This window comes from Coccinella septempunctata, chromosome 2, assembly GCF_907165205.1.
Source record: "Coccinella septempunctata chromosome 2, icCocSept1.1, whole genome shotgun sequence".
NCBI lineage: Eukaryota > Metazoa > Arthropoda > Insecta > Coleoptera > Coccinellidae > Coccinella > Coccinella septempunctata.
Genome location: NC_058190.1, coordinates 34,808,748 through 34,827,917, shown reverse-complemented (window position 1 = coordinate 34,827,917; position 19,170 = coordinate 34,808,748). Strand labels below are relative to the sequence as shown.

The window sequence follows — 19,170 nt, the reverse complement described above, 5'->3', positions numbered from 1 at the left end:
AATTTTAATTGGTGGAGAGATGCACTACTGTATATCTGAGACTATGACATCAGGCCATTAGAATATATCAAAATTTAGATATTAAAAAAAAAATATTTTTTCAAAAAGATTAGCAATATATGCTGTTTCGTGAATTTTGTCAAAAGAATATATTATAATACAATAATAAAATGAAAACTCTTCTATCTATAGTTTCAGTTTTTAGTTTGCTAAGATGAAATGAATTGAATTGATACAATATTTTTTCCTTATAAATGAGCAAAAAATAAGAGTTTCGAAAAATAATGATAATTTCGAGTGCATTCCCAACTGGAAGTCGAAGTCTGAATAATCATTATCATTCCTGCGGTAAGCTTTGAAATAGCCGTAATTCAAGGCAATGAAGGAACATATTGTATTCATTGAGTGTTGCAATCATCATTTCCAAGAATGTCGCTTTAGAAATGTATAGTAAACATTGCGTGCATTTCTAAATCGCCCATCAAATATTATTTCCTGTATGCAGCTCTTTATCATCTCGAATAAGGCATCCTTTATACGAAAAAATCGTTTATCTGGCAAAGGTCACAGTTAATTTTTTAAACGTGCAGTTTACGATAAGAGGCAGAATGCAGCGGATGTGTTTGAGTTATCCTCAAAACCATTCATTGTTGAAAAGTAGCGTGGATCAAATTTTTATCAATGAGTGATTGGTGCGAATATGGAAGTTGTGGACGTATTAATTCTGTTTTTGGTATTGGTACTGAGATCTGAGGCCAGCAATAATGTCACGATATCTAAGTGAGTTGACCTATCCCTTTATGGTTGATCTCTTTTGAAAAATTATTGGCAATCAAAATTGCTGTAAGTTCCGATCCAGTGGGAAATTTTTTACTATGTGTTTTATAAACCAGAAGCTTAAATTTGGCATTAATTGTACCACGACACCAACAAAATTCTTCGAAATTGTTGTATATGAATGGTTGCGAAAATATTCAAGGGGTGATTCTTTGTCAAAAAATAGTGTGGGTTCCTCATATGAATTGTTTTTGAGAAGTCCCTAAAGATAGCACCTGAAGAGCAATATTTGTTAATTTTTTGTTAGAAACCAGAAAATAGAAGGAAAGACAATTGAACAGACATTTTATGAGAGCGACAAGGCAACTTGAAAAATGTTTGGTGGTGTTGCTCTATAATATCCGAATGATATCCGCCTACTAGGTAAATTTTAGTTCGAAGAAAATTCCAGCCTATACGCTACCTACCTGTTGATAAATATAATTTCTTTTCCTGAGAAAACTTTCAGGAAGAGGAATGACTTCATTTGTTCAAAATAAATCAAGCTATCAAAAATTAATTTTTCGATTGTATAATATATTATGAATAAGGCAAAAAGTTTCTTGGGAAATAAATTTTAGGGGTGGCTTTTTGTACTCCTTGCAAAGGGAACAACACTAAAATATTTTTTGATTGCTTTTTCTCTGGTATAACATATTATGAATAAGGCAAAAAGTTTCTTGGGAAATAAATTTTAGGGGTGGCTTTTTGTAGTCCTGGCAAAGGGAACAACACTAAAATATTTTTGATTGCTTTTTCGCTCGATTTTATTTTCGTAAGTTTTCTGAGAGAAAAATCAAAATTGCTTTCCATGTGTTTCATCTTTGGAAGGCTGTAACTAAGGGGCTTCCCAAATAATGGATAATTGAAGATATCGGATATTTGTAAACAATTTGATAAAACTATCGAGCAAAAGCGCTTAAAATTTTAAGTGAATCAGCTAGGAATTTATCTAAAAGTTTTCATATCGAAATTTAGGAGAAGAGAATATAATATCATGGTTGTGTTTATAATTCTTAGATCTTAGAATAATGTGGTGCTGAACGATACTTTTAGATACAAAATATCAACTATCAAAATTCCACAGCCTACTCGAACGCGAGTTGTAAATGAAAAATTTTCTCGGTTTGACAAAAACTAAATACTCGCGTTTTATAATTTTTGGCATCTACATGTGTCCAAAAATAAATGCAACAATATATTTGATCACAGATTCTCGAGACAAAATAAGGAGACTCCTATTTTTTATTTTTGCCGAGAGGTTCCTTTTTTAGGAGTTATATCGCCTTGAATTTCACCTCTAAAAATTATTATAATATTTTCTTTTTATCTCAGATACCGGTCATACGAAAATATCGATATTTATTGGTACACACGCAAGAGTTTTATGACATGCGAAATCTCATAGTGCGTTATCTATTTATTTGTCGGTGGACTGGGTCACAATGTCCTTGGAACACTTAACATTAACATTAACAAATTCCTTAAAAATTGTTGAAATATGGTATTATATGGATAAACCTCTATGTATCCATATCCCATATATTTACTCACTTTTCATTACTACTTATCAGATTAACCATTCGGCAAATCCTATCTCCAGAAAAATAGCCCCTTCCTGAGAATATTCATTATTTGCAGAGAGGCAATGGAACTGAGATTTGGGGAGCCTGGGTTTTTACTCACCATGCCGCAGAGACTGATTTCTGGAAGAAAACAGTTGGTGTGCCTAACAATTCATGGTGCATCACCACCATCGAGAATAAAAGTGGACATTAAGTATAAAGATACTCATTATTCTACGGACAAGATAATAGAGCTAGGTAGGTGTGAAAAATTACACTAATATTTAGTATAATTTTCAATTTTATATTCCTTCAATGTTTTCAAAGTTATGTTGTTTTCATCATATCCAGATTTTTGCAATTGGATTTGATCCAGGATTTCCGTGTTATTTTTTGAAATGGGTCATTTTTTGATAAGTTATACCCTCTGACAGAAAAACACACGAGATTCAAGTGCAAAAAATTCAATATAAGTTCAGAAACTCATCCACGAATAAAATATTCATAAAATTTCTTTACCGCATTATACAGCCTTCTTTATGTTGTTTGCTCAGTCAATTATAGCAATTTGTCAACGAACGATATCAGAAGCACCTTCGAAACAGTGTCTCAATTTTTCTACACTATTTTCACATCGACGCACTGTGCGACGATAGACCATTGTAAACAATGACAGGTTTCATTTGCCATTTTTATTTTTAAATATAAAATTACTCAAAAATGGCGCATATCCGAGAAAATATTAAGAATACTTTTATCTTTTAAAATGGTCAAATATTCATAGGTGAGCCTTCAACTTACATTCAAGGATTTAAGAGTTGGGTTTTTAGAATTTATGGGTACTTTTTTGGTATGTAATGGTCATAATGGAAGAAACTGAAAGATATGGGTGGTATTTTGTTAGGAAATCATGATGAAAGAATGATGAAGGGAAAAAGTGTGTCTTCTGATCTCAGCAATCTTCTATTAAAATATATGTTCAAGTCAAAAAATAACCCTTTATGCGTCTAAGACATGTTCTATGTGAATAAATCAGTGTTGAGTAACTTGAGTAAGACTTTGTGCCTTCATTAAGTTATGTCTACCACTGTGTTTTTTTGGACATGACTATTTCCTAAATTAAACTGCTTTTTTATAGAATACAGCTGCTTCCATGTTAGAGTGCCGACACACAACAAGCAGTCCCCTCAGTATGTCAGTGTGAAAGTTCAGGTTCAGTTAGATGGCATTGTTTATGGATCCCACAATCAGGACCCTGTCCTGGTTTATCCCGATAAAATGCACACTTTCATTGGACTAGATCGCACCATGTACAAACCGGGTGACCAGATAAGGTTGAGAATTCTTGTTTTGGACGACGATCTACTTCCACCTGACCAGTACAAGGTAAGGTCTCGGATAAGGTAGATAAAGATAAAGAAATCTGTTTGGGATGTTCAGTTTATCCAATGTCACCTTTAATGATACATTATGATGATTCGCTTATCCAGCTATAAGACATGCTGAATCTTCAACTTTATGGTAAGCCTATTGAAAATCTTACACCGGCATACGTTTAGAGAAGATGGAAGAAAGTTTGTTTTTCTATATGACAAAACTGTTCCAGCAAGCTATATTGCTCACATATAATACTTGAAACGTCTTGTAAAAAACTGCCTGCATGTCCTTCCGGGAATATAATAGTTCTTTTGCAAAATATTTCATTTAGAGAGAAGAACCTTATTGAAGAAATAGGTTCCAGAAACATTCATAAGCTTTGGTGTAAAACGGAGCTCCAAATGTCCTTTTTCATAAAGCTCCTCTTCACCGGTCGAAAGTGATAGCGATGCCGATATACAGAGGGTATCCCGGATATCCTATTACCTACAGGAGAAAACCTACTACTAATCAGCGGGTTTATGCAACTGGCCCTATTCATGATATTTTCTTGGAAATTTCAAATACAGAACCTATTGATCTATAAAAACAGCAAACTCGTATCTCTCATAGTTCTGAAGATATTGGTATTTTATCAATTTTGGTCGTCACCCTTAATAAATCACCCTCTGTTCCCTCATTTTGGCGAATTTGATACAACAAACAAATTTCCTACTGAAATGAAAAACCCTAGGATAGATATCCAACATTGGACTGGCTTTAACAAACGTAGAGATGCGTTCATGGAACCAAAGTCACTTTAGAGTACATTTCAAAGGAGAATTCTGTAATTTTGTATGAAGTTGCCTTATATAAAAATGAGCTTATGTCGTTGAATATGGAACTGGCTGTTATTTTTGGATTTGTATCCATGGTTTACGACTTTATAGGCAACATTTATTTTAGGACATGTTAGTCTCACCTACTTGACATGCCCACCAAGCAATCGGTGTTAGCTAACAATTTAATTCCGAACTGTAAATTTGTTCGAAAAATTCCTACTGATTGTCAATTCAGAAAACCCTAAATGAAAAGCATTATTCAAACAATGAATAATGAAAGTTGAATATTTAAAATTCAATTTTATGTGAGATAAAATTTTCAAAAATTGAAGAATAATTTTTTAAGAACCTTTAGGAAAGAACCCATTCCTTTTTTAATCGGGGTTTTGTGTTGCTTCTCTATATATATTTCCTCATTTCAGAAGGATTTTAATCAATAATCGACAACTTACGTGAGCATTTCTTTTAGATACCGGAAGTGAGAATCAGAAATCCGTTGGATATTTCTGTAGCAGTTTGGGAAAATATCTCAACCACTGCAGGTCTGGTACAACTGGAACACTCGATTTATAAAGATGCAAAAGCGGTATGCTATCACATTCATTTCTATTTCAACTTCTAGCGAGTTTTTTACATCGAAACGAACGGCAAACAACATTTTTTCAACATATTCATATGTAGAATTGAAAATAATTCAAAATGATGTGTCATACGACACCCCTATAGGTGTTATATATTATAGGTTCATGATTTTTCAGGGCAAATGGAGGGTAGAAGTAAACGGTGAAATCAAACACTTTGAAGTGAGCAAATACGTGCTACCAAGATTCAACATAAATATTTCCCACCCGAAAGTGATATATTACTCCAGCAGATATTTGGAATTGAAAGTTTGTTCCAAGTACAACTTCGAACAGGAAGTCAAGGGAAAAGCCTTCGTCAAAGTGACAGACACGGGTGGCATTATGAAACCTCTTTACGAAATACACCAGGTAATTTGAAATGATCTGAAATGCATCCTATCCTATCAATGAAATTTCGTTCACGTGTGTCTTCCATACACTGAGGAAGTGCTGAAACTTAGCATCTTGATTGTACAGGATAAGGTGAAAACTTTTCAGCCTATTCAAAATATTAGGCCTTCTTCACTAGGAACACTTCTAAACGCATTCGCCAATTTGTAATATATGTGCGTGGGTAACAAATTGGCGAAAGTGTTGGTGTGACCTTACAGGTCATTTGAAATAATAATGTCATGGCAGAATTTTTCTCACAATTAATGATAATAATAATTATTTTGTTGATTCCTTGAATAACTCAGTGTATATTACATGAAAAAATTCTTGAATATTAATATCACCAGGGAAAGACTGAACACTTATTAATTTTCAACTTCACAGATGATTAACGGATGTGCCAAATTCAAGCTGAAAAATAGTCAGCTGAATCTGATGGATATAAAGAGGAAATATCCAATGTACGATCCGAAAATACAGCTTTCAGTCACTGCGACCGTGATTGAATATGGAACCGATAAAATAGTATTGGACAATGTGAAAATACCAGTGGATTTGAAGGAATATCACATGAAGATTGTCTCCGAGAATGTTTTTCAGCCAGGACTGCCCTATCATGGAAAGGTCCAATATAGCAACGTTCACACGGACATCAGAAATCACGTGGTCGAAATATGTTACAATGTAGCCATCAAAAAGAGTTGGAACTACTTGAATAATGAGAAATGTAGAAATTTCACAATAGGTGCTGAAAATAGCACCTATTTCAGTATATTGCCCCTGAAGAGTACCGTTGTACATATGACGATAACTGTGAGTAATTTTGATGCCAATTTTTTTAATACAGGATGTTTCAACTTACCCCTCTGTTAAATGCCCTACTCTGCACCACTTTTTCTTTTCAAATGGCAATTCGAATTTCAATTGACCACCTATAACGCTCCTTTCATCGATGAAAGTGTAATGTTCACAATCCACTCTGTTTCTACAAAGTTCGAGTAAATCTCCATTTAGCAACTATTAATATTAAAGAAAATTACTGTTTAGACATAAGCGTAATATACAATTCGCATTTAATTTTTAAGGCCAGATCATTGAACCATACCTTGATAGGGGACAGTTTACTGGTAGTAAGAATTTACTCTTCTTTGAACGATTATATTCTGCTTAGACCAAATATTGCCCTGAATAAACAATGTGCACCAACCCAACAAATACTGGTGATATACACAACAGATCGATTACGTAATAACGATAATGTAACTTTTTATTCTGTGGTAAGTATCTCTTTCCACTACATATTTTATCCAGTATTATACATTCCGAATACACGTTTCAGATCAAGAGTAAGGGTGAATTGTATTCAGTGAACAAAATAACGAAGAAAATTCAACCTAAAACACTCAACTATAAAAGCGAGTTGAAAAACATCATTGGAACTCCCCATAGGTACAACACAGACGGTTCCACTATCGACAAATTCGTTCTTAGATTCAATTTGGATAATAAAATCGTTGGGAAATATCAAATTCTGTTGTTTTATATAGGTAGCAATGGTGAAACGATATCAGCAACCAGAGAAATCGATAGAGGACCTTGTTTTCGAAATAAGGTAAGATCAAGATGCTTAGATCAATGTACACGGTGGGCAAAATTGGGTAGGATTGAATAGCAGCTCTGTTACCGAAAAAAAATTCTAAATTCGAAAGAACGGTATATACCAGTAGCTCTTTCCTGGGTCGAGAAATAGCCTTCTCCTTCCAGTTGGGGTGGAGGTATAACCCCCCTCCACCCAAAATTTTTCGAATATAACGAATGGGGCCAAAGAGGGCGATCTGACATCCCAGTTAATAGATCATTTTTTTCATTTCAAATTCGAAAAAGAGAAATCATCACGTGATAAATGGTTACGTATCGAAAGTATCCACTATTTCACCAATGGTGAAAAACGAACACCCCTTTATGTTTCCCATCGATGTAAAACACCCCGCTCTATGAGTGGTGTGAATTTTCTCTGATCATTGATCGTCACATAGGTGACACTTATGCTTCGCACACATTAGGCGCGGTTCTCACTGGAGCGATACGATAAACGATGCGACAGATGATTCGATAAGCAACCCGACCCTGATTCGACACCGATATCTTATAGCCGTGCAAACGTAATGGAAGCAACTAATTCAGTGCACACTGAAGCGATCGCGATACTACACCGATAAATATCGAAATCGCGTCGGTTTGGGCGACACAGCTGTCGGGTCGCTTCAGCGACAGAAATGTGATTGAGAATCAAATCGGAAAAAATAGCATAGAATTTCGTAATTGATTGACAATTAAGCGCTTAATTTGGCTATCGTATCGCTTCAGTGTTCACTGGCGTGTTGCGAAGATAAAAGTTGCATCGGGCGATAAAAGATTGCTCATGTTGCATCGCTTATCGTATCGCTCCAGTGAGAACCGCGCCTTACAGTGACTTGCATAGAGTCACTGTAGCACACAGATGACAGCTGTGCTTCGTCCCACAGATGATACTTGTGCGTCGTCCCAAAGATGACACTTGTGATTCGTCCCACAGATGACACCTATGCTTCGTCCCACAGGTGACACTTGTGCTTCGTCCCACAGGTGACACTTGTGTTTCGTCCCACAGGTGACACTTATGGAGAGTAGAGAGGAGAACGATTGCTGCTTGCAGATTATTTGTCCCCTTAAATATTTACCAATAAGTAGTTCATATTTTGGCCAATAGACGCGCTAGCGATCATGGGAGAACGGGATTTTGATTCAAATCAGTTGAGGTTGGATGAGTATACTGTCTTCCTGGTGACAGACGATTAGAATGTCTTTAAGTTTCAATTTTTCATGAAGGAAAAACAAATAAAGCGTGCGTGAGTGTTAAGGGTATTTTGGCGTAACAAATTTGGCAATTTGAAAAACCTTACCACAAGAATCCACTCCAAATCGATTTAAGTGTCGGAAGTACTTTTGCGATGAAGATATCAAAAAAGGGGGATGGATTCATTATAAACAATAGAAAATGTCATCCCTCGTGAGAAGATTACTCTTCTGAATGAAAATATCTAACCAATAAACCTACATGATTCAGAAATGGACATTTTTGTTGGCATAACATAATATATTTTCTATAATTCGGTTCTCAGCTGTGTATTGGAAATATAATCTAGTCAAACAAGTGATATATCTAAGATTGCTATACCTTTTGCTGTCTTGATGTGTTCTACTCCTCACTGAATGTATATAATTTTGAAGAAAAGCTGATAAGTTACCACCCTTTATAATGCGAATTATGGGATTTTATTGCTTATAAATCAGAAAATAAATATTAATTTATTATAGATCTAAATAGCCGTATGTATCACCACATAGGTGACACTTATTCTTCACACGCAGATGGCACTTGTACTTCGTCCCACAGATGACACTTGTGCGTCGTCCCACAGATGACACTTGTGTTTCGTCCCACAGGTGACATTTGTGTTTCGTCCCACAGGTGACATTTGTGTTTCGTCCCACAGGTGACATTTGTGTTTCGTCCCACAGGTGACACTTGTGCTTCGTCCCAAAGGTGACACTTGTGCTTCGTCCCACAGATGACACTTGTGATTCGACTGTAAGTTCGAAAAATACACTCCGTCGCCTTTCTCTACTCCTCGTTCTTTTAAACGAATCATTTCCAGTAAACTCGATTAAAAGAACGATAGGAGTAGAAAGATACGACGGAGTGTATTTTTCGAACTTATTTACATCAACGATGAATGCGAAACAATTCAACAACCCGCGTTTTTAGCCACCTTTTTAAAGGTGTACTTATCGTGTCTTCTCAAAGTTTAATCAATAGGATAAAAGAAACGTTATATCAACGTTGAATTTAGCGATTACCCACCATTAACGCTGTTTTATTGAATTTCCGATAGATAAACTAAAATCATACGCGATGTCCTCGAATTATTTTTCTTCATATAAGAGTTCTAAAGGGAAGTAATGAAAATAAAACTATATATCTCTTCATCGTGTCGCTGGCAGGTGGAGTAGCGGCACAAATTCTCTGTAATCTGTGAGTAGCGGTCAGTGTACCTGACTAACACTCCGGAGCTCTGGGTTAGAGTCCTAGCTCGTTATGGGTTATATCTGAAGAGTATGAATGGAAACTTTAATTGATAGTTGGTGTCCATAGAAGTAAAAACAGGGATGAATGGAAAATGATTGATGATTGAGACAGAATTCATGTCTCAATAACGTAATTTCGAAACAAATTTCCATCGTCAGTTCTCCATAGAATTCTGATTACAAAAAGGACAGTTGCTACGTGTAACAAATCTAGAATCGGCGTGAAGTGGTAACATTCCTATGAAACTAGGATAAAACGTATGAAAATGAAAATGCAACGTTTTTTCTACGTATCTGTGTTTATTAGGAAACAAACAAAACATTTTCTATTTAATGAGCATACATCACTCAAATGCCACACTCTGTATATTGAAGATGAGACTCAAATCGCTATTTCCTTTTAGTTATTCACAATAAATTAAATTAATCGAAACATAATACAGAAGAACCCAACAACTTTTTAGGTTCAAGCATATTGGTCAGATACTAGGATTTATCCAGGAACTAAAGCAATGCTGAACATCAAAACAACAACTCAATCGTTGTGTGCCATCTCTGCAGTAGATACATCAGTGGAGTTCATGGGTGCTTCTGACCACTTGAATGCATATTCTCTGATGAGGCGTTTACATCAAGAACCACCACCTGCAACCTCTAACCGAAAGTCTTGTGTCTCACCGAGTAAGAAGAATGTTCAAGGTGAGAAAATGAATTGGGTTTGTCTCATTTCCTGCCAGGTGACGTAAGTGTATATTCATAAATCGTAGAGTGTACTGAGATCCAAAATTGTGAAAAATTGCGTTCCCCATCGATAATATTCTCAGTTATCTACATAGAATAATTTCCCATTTAACATTGAAGCCTAATATTTAATGATTTTCAGTTCCTTCATTCTATACTGACCCAACTGCTGATACTGAATGGAGTTCCAGAAAGAGACGAAGAAAAAGATACGTTTATCCATTTTCAGAAGATTTCGATTCGTATGATACGTTCACTGTAAGTATACCTCAAATCATAGATCAATCTTTGCCTCAAATATTTTTCAGAACCTCCGTGCATAGAAAGAAAACTAACACTTTGAAAAATATGTTAAGCGTGAGGCATTTGCTTCGAGTGAATTGCGATTTTAACTCAGAGCCTATTTTTTCAGAAATTTGGAGCAGTAGTGATAACGAATCTGAAAGTAGTAACCAAGCCATGCTATACAGGTAAGGAACTGATCTCTTCGGAATAGGTCTAGTAAATTAATTTTTTGTGTTTCAGGTCCTAAGGTTTCCCTTTATAGTCCAGGTACCCAGATATTTAATGAATTGAATATTATAGAGACTATCCAAACAAATATATTTGTTTTAAAACATTGAGTCCATTTTAGCTCCGTTTCAGACTGACAATTATAATGTGCACGATGATGACGCAGTGGTCGCAGTAAGAACTTATTTTCCTGAAACTTGGCTGTGGGAACTCACTCCTGTAAGGTAAGTATAATATGTAGATGAGTTTAAAAGGAGAAGGGGTCATGTACCTGAAGATGGAACGTAAAAGCTGAAAGTTTAATCAATGTAGATCAATTTTTACTTCTCCATATCGATCGAATTGAATAATCCAGTTGGAAGGATAGTTATACGAGACAAAGAATTTGGGAATTTGCAAGACGTCTATTGTTGTGGGAATACCTCAATGATTCTTGAATTTGTAAAAAATTCAAAGTTTCACATTCCATCTTCAACACCTTTTAGAGATAGGTTTCAGAAAATTCATGGGTGCATACAAAATAATTAATACTCATCTCCTACAATAAGTATGCATTGATAAGGAATTAAAATCTGAACAAATTTTCTTAGTTGACTTTGGCACAAGTAGATGAAAAATCGATAACATTCGATCCATTTCAAACATTTTCTTATAGGAGTTACAAACAAGTCCCAGCGGAAATCCCTCACTCCATAACAAAATGGAAGACGACTGTTTTATGTGTCTCACCAACTGAGGGCCTAGGAATGAGCACACCGACAGATATAACTAGTTTTCAACCATTTTTCATCAACATATTAACACCCTACTCGATAAAAAGGGGTGAAATATTGCATCTGAGGATATTACTCTTCAACTACATGACCTATAGCCTACCAGTGAGGAAATACAAAGTTTTGAATGTCACCATAATGGCTGAATGTAATTGTTGTTCTAGATTAAGGTCACTATAGGGAATTCAAATGGAGTTAAGCTCTTGAGTTCGCAGAGCAGCGCATCTTACTGTATTCTACCGACCGATACTATAACCCACGTGTTTCCTCTGTCAGGAAATGAGGTGGGAAAGGCGACTATTACTGTAGTGTCAGAAGTGGACGCACTTTTTCCTGGTCATTGCGGACCAGAAACTATAATCAATACAAGGTATTATTTCTTACTAGTTGATATTACCACATTCACTTCAATATTTAATAATATCGTTAATGAAATTAATTTTTCAACTTAAATTCATAGTCAGACATAAAAACTATCTTTATATTTTCACTTTGTAAGTTACTCTAATGCGTTTAATGAAGATGTTATTTATCTATATATTTAGTTAAAACTTCTGATCATGACCCTGGCAATAAAATGTATTGAGTAATCGAGTATTATTCAACAATTTCTAGGGACGTTGTAGTCAGAAATTTGATTATTGAACCAGAGGGATATCCTGTTGAAACCACAAAATCTGCATTGCTTTGTAACTCAGGTAATCGGAGAAATATGTGTACTAGTATAATTAGTTCAATTTTTAAATTTTGCAGATTTGTACACTTCATCGAATATTTCGTGGAAAATCAAGGTACCCGACAATATCGTACCAAACACTGCCAAGGCAAAGTTATCTTTGAACGCAGACTTATTAGGACAATCTTTAGAGGTGAGATATGACGATACCTTGACCAATTCATAATACATGAAAATTTAGACAACATAACTCAGACGTAGATGAAAATGATTGATGGGCACTTTATTCCAAGTCAACAAACGCTATGATGTTTGAATAAAAGGTTTATTCAAACAATTTCCCCCTGACGGGAAATCAAATCCAATTCTATTCTCCTTCTTAACCTCCAGAGGGAAGATGGCGTTGTTCATCCAATTGCTCCAATTATCAGTTTGCAGGAAAATCTTTCAGCTGTCATCCAGCGATCGACGGGGAGTTGAGAAGGATAATTGATTTGAATCTCGTTTCTTGTCAGGTGGCGCTAGGCTTTATTCAAACATCATTGCTTCTCTTGACATCGAATAAAGGGCCAATCAATTCATTTTCATACAGGTGTAAGTTGTGTTGCTCTGACGAGGTCAAATCAGAACGAAACCATGGACAGCATCTAGTATTACTCGATGGAATGAACTTTCTGTTGATGATCCAAGTGGTGCTGGTTAGCTAGTTCGATCGAGTATCTAGATACATAGTAACATTTGTTGATTGTTATATCAGTTTCAAAATTGAAACATCTACTCTTCGAATCGTGATTCAATTGGCCAATATAATTGATGAAGAAAGTAACACTTCTTATTGAATAGATCTGAAAGAGGGAGCTGAGGGTAAGGGAAGTTAAATCTTCATAAAAATACTACCTTCTCAATAAAAATGGAACGGTTTTGGAGAAATTACTTGTGCGACCGATTAAAGGGTGGTGTAATTCGGACCCTGGATATATTTTTCTGATTATAGCATTCATACATGTTTTAGAACTTGGAGGACCTGCTCCAAATGCCAAACGGATGTGGTGAGCAGGTGATGGCCACTATGGCGCCCAATCTCTACCTTGTCAAATATTTACAGTCGATCAAGAGCCTCGAAACACCCATCAGACAAAAAGCGGTGAAGAACATGAAGATTGGTGAGTAGGAAATAAAGTAATTTCCATCTGAAATCTCACCAACCCAATAAATTTCAGGTTACCACAAAATATTGAATTATGCCCTCAAGGATGGTTCTTTCTCGCCATTTGGCTATCACGACAATTTTGGCTCCATGTTCCTGACAGCATTTGTTGTAAAAACTCTGAAGTTGGCGAAAGATTATATTTACATTGATCAGAGGGTCGTTGATAGAGCTGTTTCTTGGATATACACTCATCAGTTGGAGAATGGTTGCTTCGATACAATGTTACACGTTTTTCAGGATATGGTGAGGCATTTAACTGGCTTTTTTCTATTTGTGAATAAGTGAGAGATAGGGGATACCTTGAGGAGGGTTTTTTTACTTTTAGTGTATATAAATATAAGAGTAACTCAACGAATCTGGTTCTCAGTGACCTCCGCAAACATTCCAAGATAACTGACAAAGAAACTGCAACACCCAGAAAGAGCTGTTTAAATTTCAATTTTTTTTTGGTAAAACATAGATATATAGCTAGGAGTAAATGATTAAAATTTTGAGAGAAGAAAAGAAGGGTTTACAATTTTTTTAATTAAATTTGTTAATAATGTGTTCATCCAGCGCGGTTATCTATACACTCCCCAACACGTCTTGGCATTTATGCAAGAAGATGGTCTATTTCTTCTTGAGGCATACTATCCCAAGCTACCTGTACTTCATGTCTCAGAGCCGTCAAAGTCCGTGGGGGCTGGGGTAAATTTCCAAGCATTCCACCCATGATTTCCCAAACATGCTCAATGGGCGAAAGATCGGGGGATCTAGGCGGCCATGGCAAAAGATTCACATGGGTCGCTTCAAAAAAGTTTAAACTAACTCTGGCAACATGAGTTCGAGCATTATCTTGCTGAAATATTGGATTCTCGAGCCGGTTAAGGTAAGGAAGAATATATGGCTCCACTATTTCTTGAAGGTAACGCAGCGCTGTAATGTTACCCCGAATAAAGATTAAAGGTGACCTACTTGCATGTGCAATAGCTCCCTATACTATAACGCCTACTGTCCGGTGTACATGACGCTCAACATCAAAATGAGGTTCACGTCTTTCTCCCCGACGTCGTCTAACCCATCTTCGGCCATCAAGACGACCTGATGCCATTCTACATTCCAATGTTGTCGTTCTCTGCACCACTGTAATCGTTGCTGGCGATGCTCAACCGTAATAAGAGGTAACACAAGATGGGGTCGTTAATGCTGCAGTCCAAAAGACCTTATACGGCGGTAAACCGTTCGGAGAGTTACAGTATGGCCTTGTTCTCCTAACCACTCATCAGCCAAAGATCGAGTTGTCGCAAATCGGTCTCTAATGGCCATAAGTCTTAGACGCCGATCTTGAACTTCATTTGTGCCCCTTAGACGTCGGGTGCCTACTCTTCTTCGATTTTGGGCATTATCGAACCACGCTTGACAACATCTCATAACAGTAATTGAATTTCTGTTTGTACGGTTAGCGATTTCTCGAAATGACAACTCCGCCTCCCGTAGACCAATAATTCGACCTCTTTCAAATTCACCTAGCTTACACGTGCTCTAGGCATTTCAACAACAACTAAACATCGACATTGGATCTCCTCCCAGCTGGTTTGTTGTAAAATTTAATAAATTTGCAAAAAACGACTACGATATTTAAGTTACGAAAAATTTTCACATGAAAAAACCTTCACGATTTTTTTCTCTAATTTTTAATCATTTACTCCTAGCTATGTTTTACCAAAAAAAAATTTTAAATTTAAACAGCTCCTTCTGGGTGTTGCAATTTCTTTGTCAGTTAGTATTTCTCCCCTCAATTACCTCTCAACTTATAGAACAATAAATTCCAGGGTGCCACCAGTACAGAGAATAGTACCTCGGCTTTGTCGTCTTACGTTATGATAAGTTTATTGGATTCCGGTATTGATATTCCGAAAAACGTTTTCGAGAACGCCAAATATTGCATAAGGGGTTACAGCGATCCTGACAAGTACACACTAGCCATCAGTTGCTACGCTCTCTATAAAATGAAGTGGTATGACGAGGCGAACAAAGTATTGAAGAGGCTGTTGAATGTCGCCTCGAAGCAGAACAATATGATATGGTGGTCCATGAAAGGTAAGACGAAAAATATCGAGCAAACATGGAGATTATATTTCCATTTTTTTTTTAATGGCAGATAGTGGTACTGCAGCTACAGAAATAGAGGTAACAAGTTATGCGCTGTTAACGTTGCTAGAGTATAATACCAATGAGAATTTGGCATACGCACATTCAATAGTGAGGTGGCTAACATCAAAGATCGGCCCACGTGGAGGATTTCAATCAACGCAGGTTAGTATCGAAAAAAAAACTGTAATTGAGACATCGAAAAGGCCACTAACAAGCTGTTAGTGCACTGAAGTTTCTAGAGGTTTATTTCTTGTGGAAATTCAAGAGTAGTCTTCCATGCAAACAAGAGCTCTAAGGTTACAAAATAATCTTTAGGCGTAGAAAAGGGGTTTTGGACGCTGCTCGATAGTGTTGCCAAAATGACCTCATCGGTTCCATCATAGTTTGCCATAAATTTGTCAAAATTTGTATCTTCACTCCCAACCTTCCGTATTGGTAGTTTTGTCCAGACTCTAGGTGATCGAAATAAAGTGAATTGCCAATCGATTTATATGAAACAATGAGTCACCACTCAATCATTGTTTTTATCACTTTCTAATTATTCTCCTCCCCGGGTTGAAGAACCATTCTAGGTCTCCAATATATTCTATTCATTCTTTCAATCACCCCATCTGATTTTTGGTTCAGAGCTGTTTTGCTTGTTAGTTTGTTTACCTTTAAAATAATTTTTTATTTGAAACTTTCGTGCTGAATCCCTTCGATATTTTGAAATACTTATAAGGCACACAAATGTAGATACTTAATTATAACAAAAATCCAGTGATGTATTATAGGGGATTATTTTGTGTTTGCAAACTTTATTTTTCTCTAGGATACAGTAGTGGCTTTGGATGCCTTATCGAAATACTCAATCGCCATATCGTCAAGAAAAATCAACCTGGATATTCAGGTTCAGGCAGAAAGACAGAACCTCAATTATCAGATCCAAGATGACGATAGGTTGAAGACGAAGAAGATAACCCTTAAAGCCACTGATAATGAAATCAACGTAAGAATAAGAGGAGAAGGTTGTCTTTTAGTACAGGTGAGAAATAAGTTTAATGGTTTGATAAATTGATAAACACCTGAATTATTCAATTTACTAGGTTTAATTCAGTACTAAGGCACAAATTATCTAGGGTGTCATTGGTAAACTTTATTTTTCAGTCGGTCCTCAGCTACTACTTGAGGAACGTCCCTAAAAGCGAGTCATTCAAGATAGCTCTAGAAGTGTTACCCGTGTCTACTGTAGATAAATGTTCCATAGCAACATTATCACCATGCATTTCCTACTCCGGTCCTGATGTACATTCAAACATGGCGGTTTTGGATGTGACTTTGCCTTCCGGCTATATAGCAGATAGGGCTTCTCTGTATAAATTGACCGAATCTGAAGAGGAATCAAGTACGTTCACTTCAGTTCATATTTCCTAACCCTATTCAGTGGGTTAAGGCACTCCAAACTGCATTCACTTATACTTAAAAAATTCGACAACATGTAAAAAACCAGCAATTAAGAAAAAATTAATGCAGTTGAATTTTTCTAGAGGTGAAGATGTTTGAGGAGATCAAAGACAGGGTTGTTTTCTATTTTACGAAATTGGACAAAGAAGTTAGGTGTTTCACTTTCGGCATAAACGAAGACACGTTTGTTGAAAGAAGAACAGATAGTATGGTTAAGCTATACGATTATTACAAGCCAGAGATTGAAAATGTCGAACTATACACAATACAGCATTGTAATGAATCCTCTGAAGAACAATCAACAATGATCAGTACAACAACAGGTGAATATCAAAACAGAGTATCACCTTTGTTGATACTTACTTTTTATAAAATACTTATTAATAGTTTGTTCCATATAAGTTTGATTTTTATTATATTCTTCAGTATTCTGCTGTAAAATGATTTTCTATTTAGAATTTTACGTATTCGTAGTTCAATATAATATATGTATGTATACTTATTTTTTAGAAATTGAAAATGAATCGCAATCCCCAACAACTCTCTCTATATGGGATTATGTAGACAATACGAGCTATGATAATGAAACAACATCTTCAGATATCGAAACTACAACATACACCATGAAACTGGAGGATTATGTTTGATACTCAGAATGCTATCAACGTTTTTTTGTACATATTCAAGTATTATAGATGGTTTAGTTCTAGTGTAATGTTATACTACCAATAGTGAACAATATGAAAATAAATTACTATTTCTAGCTAATTGATTTAAATTTTGTTATTTATCCTAAATCAATTAATAATATGGGCAAATTAATGCTTATTTTTCAATAATTACACCGGTTCTGTGGCATTGTTCTTGAATGAATATTTTCCATAGTAATAAATGATTTCCTGACATATGAATGATAATAAACTGAATGTAAATTTGATATATTACATTTTTTCGAATATTCCTTTCATTTATTTCCAAGTATTCATTATTGTGACTAATAACTGAACCATTTCAGCACAAATCGGTAATATAAAACTTTCAAGATGACCAAGTTAAAAAAGAAACATGGATGAAATAAATACCAATATGTCCCTTCTTCATTATCAGACAGCCTCATAAAAGCAAGGTAAACATAATTATTTCACTTCGGCCCGGTACTTTCACCTTCGAATAAATTTTATTCAACGAATAATGACGTACCGACATTCGATCTATGACAAATAAACTCTTCTAATTAAGTTTCAATGACAGATTTATTCGATGAATAACACTATCTGAAAGTGAAAAGACTGCATTTTTACTAATCTTACGAATGAGACTTAATAAATGCGAATAAATTTATTTATTCGCACGTGAAAGTACCGGGCCTTCATCTGATGAATAATGGTAGGGTATGGTTACATTTAGAATGCTGATTCTCCAGGATGACTTGTCATTCAATTTTTGAATAGGAATAAAATCAATTGGCGAATAAGAAAAACTGTTCTGAATTTTATTAGACGATTTTTTCAGAAATGCTCTATTCTGATCGTTCTATCCCCTGACAGAAAAAGCCTGATCTTAGAAAACGGACGTAACAATTTTTTAAATAATAAGGTTCAAAAACTCACCAATCAAATTGATCCAAATCATTCACAGAAGTTGTTCGAAGTGATCACCATTGGCACGATGTACGCACAATCTTGCTCGATGTAATGATGAGTGACTACTTACAGCAACAATACAATTTGTCCACAAATAAATTCACAAGCACTTTCCATGCGATGTCTTGATTCATCTACATTATTCACCTGTCCTTTACGATAGGTTTTCAAATTAAGCAAAAAATTTAACTAATTTTTGTGCAGTGAGCATGCAGGTCAGAATATTGGCCCACCCAGCTACATATTTGGAAACATTCTAGGTATTTAGATAATCTCCAACAATTCGTCGATATTGAAGTCAGTCGACGACAAATT

At 35.6% G+C, this 19,170-nt stretch overlaps 1 protein-coding gene across 1 annotated transcript; it reads left to right on the top strand.

Moving 5' to 3' along the window:
• Positions 1-562: 562 nt before the first annotated feature.
• Positions 563-17,980, top strand: LOC123307548 (pregnancy zone protein-like). The gene is made up of 25 exons (XM_044889906.1): positions 563-780; positions 2,458-2,639; positions 3,520-3,767; positions 5,049-5,165; positions 5,338-5,571; positions 5,980-6,408; positions 6,681-6,872; positions 6,935-7,207; positions 10,188-10,422; positions 10,607-10,722; positions 10,877-10,934; positions 10,990-11,016; positions 11,099-11,201; positions 11,633-11,855; positions 11,915-12,120; positions 12,366-12,448; positions 12,504-12,619; positions 13,439-13,589; positions 13,647-13,879; positions 15,448-15,715; positions 15,777-15,931; positions 16,581-16,793; positions 16,916-17,153; positions 17,296-17,535; positions 17,723-17,980. Exons 1-25 carry the CDS (start codon positions 701-703, stop codon positions 17,857-17,859), a joined length of 4,557 nt encoding a protein of 1,518 aa, XP_044745841.1. The 5' UTR covers positions 563-700; the 3' UTR covers positions 17,860-17,980.
• The last annotated feature ends 1,190 nt before the right edge of the window (positions 17,981-19,170 follow it).

Excerpts from the sequence above, each read along its gene's own strand:
- LOC123307548 (XM_044889906.1), top strand. The coding sequence starts at position 701 with ATGGAAGTTGTGGACGTATTAATTCTGTTTTTGGTATTGGTACTGAGA. Across the intron at positions 7,208-10,187 it reads GACCTTGTTTTCGAAATAAG|GTTCAAGCATATTGGTCAGA; the intron begins GTAAGATCAAGA and ends ACAACTTTTTAG. Across the intron at positions 17,154-17,295 it reads CGAATCTGAAGAGGAATCAA|AGGTGAAGATGTTTGAGGAG; the intron begins GTACGTTCACTT and ends GAATTTTTCTAG.